We start from the raw sequence: 6,078 nt of genomic DNA on the forward strand, positions 1-6,078 counted from the left end.
CGCCCCCCGCCCCTGCCTTCCCAGGCGTCAGCCCCGTCCCCGTCCCCCACACGTGGCCCCAAGCAACAGCCACACACACAACCCCTGGCCCCGGGCTCCAACCCCACACGCAGACCCGACACCCAACCACCCGTGCTGACCCACGGCCCCAAGCCCCAGCCCCACACACCGCCCCCAGCCCTACCCATGGCCTCAGGCCCCACCTTGACATGCAGACCTGCACCCCGAGTACCAACAGACTCGCCCCACAGCCCACGCTCATCCACCCCTACCCAGCACCCGCTGGGGGCTCAGACCAGCACCTCCCCAGGGCTGCCCCAGCCCCACACTCACCTCCCGGCACGCATCTCCTCACCAGGATGCCCTCGCCGTGGGTCAGCGGTGCCAGTGCGTGCTCCACCAGGTCAGCAGGGAGCCCTGTCGCCTGCAGCAGGGCCTCCACAGCCACCTCCTGCAGGAGGGCGTGGGAGGGGAATGGCCAGCCGAGACCCACCAGCCGCAGGCCCGGCCAAACAAGGGGGTCCTGTGCCCCAAACCCCGCTGGAGACCCCACCGGAAGGGAGGACACGGCCCTGCCACACTCCAGCATCCGCCGCCTCCCTCACCCCACCGCGGCCCCAGCTCCTACCTCGGCGCTGTTGAAGCACAGCAGGATGTACATCTGCAGCGTGGACACCTGGAGGACGCAGTCTCCAAACCGCAGTTCGGCATGGCCCAGCCATGTCCACTGCAACCGCCGCGGCTTCGCGCACTCCCAGCCCAGCTGGCTCCGGCCTGCCAGAGACACCGTCAGCGCAAGGGCCGGGGGCCACCCTGCCGGGCACCCCCAGCACAGCCCAGCACTCCTGCCGCTGCTGGCCGAGCCGCTATCAAGGACATGAGCCCTGGCGGGACCCCCAGGCACACCCACTGCCGCAACACTCACTCCGCCTGCAGAAGTCGGCAAACTCATCCAGGGGGGAGCTCAGCGCCGCCGAGAAAAACCTCCCAGGTTCGTCCATGTAGCAGAACGGGGAAACGGGCCAGCAGCGCGGGGACAGGGCCAGCACCTTCACCTCCGGCACATCCGCCACCGAGGCCGTCCCCAGTGCCTGGGCACGTGGAGACGAGGGCGGCTCAGGACAGGCCCCAGGGTTCCTGTGAGGAACACGGGCGGCCACCAGCCTCCCCATCCCACCAGCACACTCACCTCGTCCAGGCCGGTGTCCAGCTCCAGTAGCCGCTTGTCCTGCTCCTGCAGCTGGAAGAGGTGAAACTGCTGCTGGAGCTCCTCCGACTCGGCCAAGTTGCTCAGCATCTCTTGGGGGAAGCGGCTGGGGAAGCACAGCCCGATCTGCTCCACGATGGCTCCTTCCAGCCAAGACGGCCCTTGTGCCAGGAGCCGGTCCCCCAGGTAGAGCCTGCCACAGCCACCAGCATCAGGTCAGGGGCTGGCCCGAGCCCCGTGGCCATCAGCCAGCCCACCAGGAGACAGAAGACAGCCCCAGCCCTGGCCTCACCCAAAGGCACATGGCCCAGCAGCACCTGTCTCTCTTCCCTCTCACCAACCCAAAATGTGCCTCTGCAGACTGGCAGCACCTGTGGGCCCTCACAGCCTTTCCCTCCACACATCAGAGCCGGGTAAACCAAAGCGGGAGCACCGCTGCCACACCGGGCCAGGCTCATCCATGGCCTCAGCACTGCCTGCGCCTCCCCCACCACACCGCACCACGTCGCACCAGGCCCTCTGGTCCCGTGGAGACACGGCACCCCTCACCGGTAGAAGTGCTCGAAGGTGTGGGCGAGCTCCAGGCCACTGAAGACGACGAAGGGCTCCAAGATCTGCTGCAGCCGCTGCAGCGGCCCTGTGCTGCCCACAGCCCCGTGGAGCTCCTGGATCTGCCCATCAAGGTAGCGGGCAAACTGCTCGCTCACCTGCAGAGGGACAGAGCTGGCTGTGATGGACCGCAACAGCCCTGGGGGCAGCAGCTGGGAAACCCTGGGGCTCCTGGGCAGGGGCTGAGGGTGCCCAGGCACCAGCCCCAGGCAGGAGTGCACCAGGGCTGGGGCCACGCCGTGACAAGTGCCATGCGCCCGCAGTTGGGCACCGTCCAGGGCCACCGCAGGGCAGGGCTCCGTGGCCCAAGGGGGGCAACAGGACACCACCCACCCGCAGCTCACCCAAGGCCGTGGGCCAGGGCAGCCTCCCCAGCCTGCGCCCAGGGCTCCGGCGCTGGTGCCGCACTCCCTCGACTCACGTGCAGGGCGGTAAGGAAGGAGAGCTGCAGCAAAGCCCCCGCGAAGCCCTGGCCCAGGGCCACCACAAAGGCCGCCTGCTGCCCAAAGAGCTCCTCCGTGGCGCCGCGCAGGTGATGGTACAGCCCGCAGTATCGCTCCACAAGGTCCGGCGCCTGCCCTGCCACCTCCAGGAACCGCTGCACCTGCGGGACGCAGCACGAGAGCTGTGAGCCCCACAGCGGGACGTGCCACAAGAGGGGTGAGCGCCACAGGGGGATGTGCCCGTGGCCCACGGGGACAGCCCCAGGCTCACTCCGCTGACACCAACTCCCCGGGTCCCGGCCAGGGGCTGACTGGAGGCCCCGGTGCTGCCGTGGGCTACCGAGAACTTATGGCAAGGTGGGAGTGCAGCCGCGGGGGCTGGGCAGGGGCTGCGGGGACAGGACAGAAGCGCAGTACTGCCCAGCAGGAAATAAGCAGCCCGACACTGTACCTGCCGCCCGGCCCGCAGCACCAGCCTGGGCACAGGGTCAGGGTGATGGCTGAGCCCTCCAGGGTGGCAAGCGCGGCAGGGCTCCACCCACACCCCTCCAGTCCCCGCGGAGGCCAGGTACGGCCCCGTGCCCTCCCCACACTTCCAGGACGCCCCCTGCACCCATCCAGTGTGGGGTCCCACATGCCCGCTCTGATCCCCACAGTCAGCCCTCCAAGCTCTACCTGCTGCTGCACCACACCACGCCAGCACTGCGAGATGCCCCACAGGCCGCTTGACTTCTCCACCACCACTTTTGCAGCTCTGGCTGGGACCTCCTTGTTCTTCTCCTCCTTCCCACCTGCCAAGGGACAACTCCGGGCTCAGCGCGGCTCTGTGGGCAGGCTCCGTACACTGACCACCAGCAGCCTCCCCCTCTCTCTGGGGGGAACGGGGCAGAGGAGATGCCGGGGAGGAATGGCTGCTACGGCGGTACAGCCACGAGACTTCCATGACTCAGGAGCCTCTCGTGCCACAGGGCCCTCCCAAGCTCCCCAGCAGATCCCCACAGGCACAGCCTGGCACTCTGCACCACCGCCCCCCAGCCCCATGGGAGGGCAGCCCCTCACTCACCACCTGCTCTTGCCTCCTCTGGCTCTGGGCCACCGGGGTCCACGTGCACCAGGAGCTGGGTCAGGCGCCGCACACGGGAACCAAAGACAGCACCGCGGCTCGTGGGATGGTGGGGAGGCTCCACGCTCTCCAGGTACTCGCTCAGCAGCCAGGCCAGCGGGCTGACGCCATGGGGGTCTGCGAGGACAAACAGACTCAGAGCAGGGTCCCTCAGCCTGGGGCACAGCGCAGACAGAACCAGGAGAGCGCAGGGTACCTGGGCTGGTGATGCTCTGCACCAAGGGGTTCACCAGGGCCTCCCAGCATGTCCTGCCCAAGGCCCGGGCCGCCTCGTCGTCAGGAAGGAAGCGGTCAGCGAAGCCCTGCTCGTGCCGCAGCGCCCGGTTCAGCCTGCAACAGCGACCGGGCAGCACACACTGCTGCCGGGCACCCGCCCACGGCCGGGGGGTCTCCCCCGGGGACGCAGAGCGCAGCCGTCGCTCCCTGCCCTGCCCCTTGCCAGGCACCACGGCTCAGCAGCCCCACTCGCCCCCAGCAGACGGGGCCACTCGCTCGCCATGAGCCCTGCCCACACTGGGGCACTCACAGCCCCCGACAAACTGGGGGGCTCTGTGGCACCTGCGGCCATGAGATCCTGCCTGCATCTGACCGACCTCCACCAGGTCAGGACGTGCTGGTCCCTGCAGGGCATCGCTCTGGTGGGTTAGCTGTGCACCTGCGTGCCCAGCTTAAACCTGGAGGTCCCCAAGGTGGCCCTGGCACTCTGGGACCACTGGTGGCCAGGGAGGAGTGAGGGCCCCTCCCTGTCCAGGCAGGACACCCCGCTGCTCCTCTCCTGGCCCTGCAGTCCCCCCAGCCCCTGGGACACCAGGGACGCGACAGAGCAGCCGGGAGACAACTCACCTGCCAAAGAGCTGCAGCAGTCGCTCCCGGTCCCGGCAGATCTCCTGGCACCAGGCATGAGCCCGAGCAGTGCAGGAGAGGAACGTCCGCCGGCACAGCTGCTCCTTGAAGATGGGCCAGAAAGTGGGCTTGGGACCAAGCACCTCGATGCCACGCACACGTGTGTCAATGCCACCCTACGGGAAAGCACAACCCTCAGCTCCTCAGGCACAGCCCTCATGCCACACACTGCCAGCCCCCGGCCCGGCCCCTGCTCCCCTACCTGCTGGCACCGCTTCACCCGGATCTGGATAACGGGCCAGAAGCGGGTCATGTTCTCCAGCAGGATCACTCTGCTGTCCGAGGGCAGCACGGTCACCTGCAGGCACACAGAGAGCCCTCAGCACACCAGGCAGAGAGCGCCAGCCACCCTGCACGCCCCCCCCGTTAAAGCCAGGGCCTCTCTCACCCCAGCAGCCCCCACCCACCCCCACAGCACCCCCCGCCACGAGCCCCAGCCACCCTGCCCGCCCCCCCCCGTTAAAGCCATGGCCTCTTTCACCCCAGCAGCCCCCACGCAGCCACAGGGCACCCCCCGCCAGGGCCCACTGCTGGCTCACAGCCCCGGCACACCAGCCTGCCGCAGACCGGGCTGCAGGGCTGCCCCTGCCCAAGTCTCCAGCACCCGCTGCCTGCAGCCAGGAGGAGGCTCCCGCAGCACAGCTCCTGCCATCCCCACCTCCCCGTGGGGCACCTCCCAGGGCCCCTCACGGGGCACAGCAAGGACCAGCCCACCGCTCCCGTGGGGCCCCACGGCCTGAGCAGCCCCTGCGAGACTCACCGCGTTGAGCTCAGTTCTGATGGTGGCAGGGCTGTCTCCCCCCAGCACCACGACACGGGCCGGCATGTAGCTGGAGTCCTCGCTGGCCACCAGCATGCTCATCTCCCTGCAGCGCAGCAAACACGCTGCTGCCCAACAGTCCCCGCCTCCCTCGCCTGGCCCCTGCCAGCCCCACACGCTGCTGCCCACATCCAGCAACGCCCGCGACGGCGACCACTGGGGCAGAGCTCGCACAGATCCCCAGAGCCCTCTCCTCCCCGCACAGCCACGGGCACTCCTGGCCCCAGGGGCCCCCAGCCCTACCTGACCACCACACCACACTGCATGTGCACAGTGATGAAGTGGGAGCCGGTGCTGCCGTTCGACTCCCAGTAGGTCTTGGGGTTCCTGTCCGTGAGCTTGCTGGCACGGTGAGGGTTGGAGGAGACCTGCACCTTCTCCCAGCACTTGTCCTCCTTCACCTCCACGCTGGAGCCTGCGGGGAGAGCACGTGGAGCAGCTCCAGCTGCCAGGCCAGCACATGCCAGGGCCCAGCGCCCGCTCCCCACGCTCACCTCGGCACAGGTTGCGCAGAAAGACGTCAAAGAAGGGGATGCTGATGGGCTGGTGGCTCCGGCGGTGCTCCTCAATCTGCCCCAGGACCAGCTATGGGATGGAGTGCAGCTCTTACCGGGGGCCCTGGGTCCTCCTCCCCTCACCCACCGCAGGGCTGCGGCAGGCAGAGAGCAGAAGGCTGCCCCGCGGTGCCAGGGACAGTTGGACGGCCCCAAGACCCAGAGCCCCAGCACAGCCGGGTCTCCCCAGGCCCACCTGGATGCAGCCAGCCAAGATGCTGGTCGTCAGCTTCTTGTAGAGGCTGGCGTACTTCTCACAGTCGATCACCAGGTCGAGCAGGGCTGGCGCCAGCGACGGAGCCGTGCTGTGCTTGTCCAGGGCTTTGGACAGAGCCTCGCGGGTGCCCACGCGGCACATCACCACCGCGCAGTCCTTGCTGGCGGTGGCCAGGCGGTGCAGGAAGCCAACCACCTCCTGC

The 6,078-nt window shown here is 68.7% G+C and overlaps 1 protein-coding gene across 1 annotated transcript in view; it reads right to left on the reverse strand.

Moving 5' to 3' along the window:
• CUL9 (cullin 9) overlaps positions 1 to 6,078 on the reverse strand; it is a 27,482-nt gene that overhangs the window by 556 nt on the left and 20,848 nt on the right. Inside the window, exons 14-28 of the mRNA XM_009894872.1 lie at positions 5,856 to 6,078; positions 5,600 to 5,690; positions 5,349 to 5,520; positions 5,046 to 5,151; positions 4,488 to 4,583; positions 4,226 to 4,401; positions 3,579 to 3,712; positions 3,323 to 3,499; positions 2,935 to 3,050; positions 2,238 to 2,420; positions 1,757 to 1,914; positions 1,178 to 1,400; positions 926 to 1,091; positions 629 to 774; positions 356 to 451 (exon numbers count right to left, since the gene is read on the reverse strand). The exon at positions 5,856 to 6,078 is cut by the window's right edge and continues 3 nt beyond it. Coding sequence (XP_009893174.1) covers positions 356 to 451; positions 629 to 774; positions 926 to 1,091; positions 1,178 to 1,400; positions 1,757 to 1,914; positions 2,238 to 2,420; positions 2,935 to 3,050; positions 3,323 to 3,499; positions 3,579 to 3,712; positions 4,226 to 4,401; positions 4,488 to 4,583; positions 5,046 to 5,151; positions 5,349 to 5,520; positions 5,600 to 5,690; positions 5,856 to 6,078 — 2,263 coding nt within the window. The remainder of the gene's footprint in view (positions 1 to 355; positions 452 to 628; positions 775 to 925; positions 1,092 to 1,177; positions 1,401 to 1,756; positions 1,915 to 2,237; positions 2,421 to 2,934; positions 3,051 to 3,322; positions 3,500 to 3,578; positions 3,713 to 4,225; positions 4,402 to 4,487; positions 4,584 to 5,045; positions 5,152 to 5,348; positions 5,521 to 5,599; positions 5,691 to 5,855) is intronic.

Source organism: Charadrius vociferus, unplaced genomic scaffold (genome assembly GCF_000708025.1).
Source record: "Charadrius vociferus isolate BGI_N301 unplaced genomic scaffold, ASM70802v2 scaffold411, whole genome shotgun sequence".
Taxonomy (NCBI): domain Eukaryota; kingdom Metazoa; phylum Chordata; class Aves; order Charadriiformes; family Charadriidae; genus Charadrius; species Charadrius vociferus.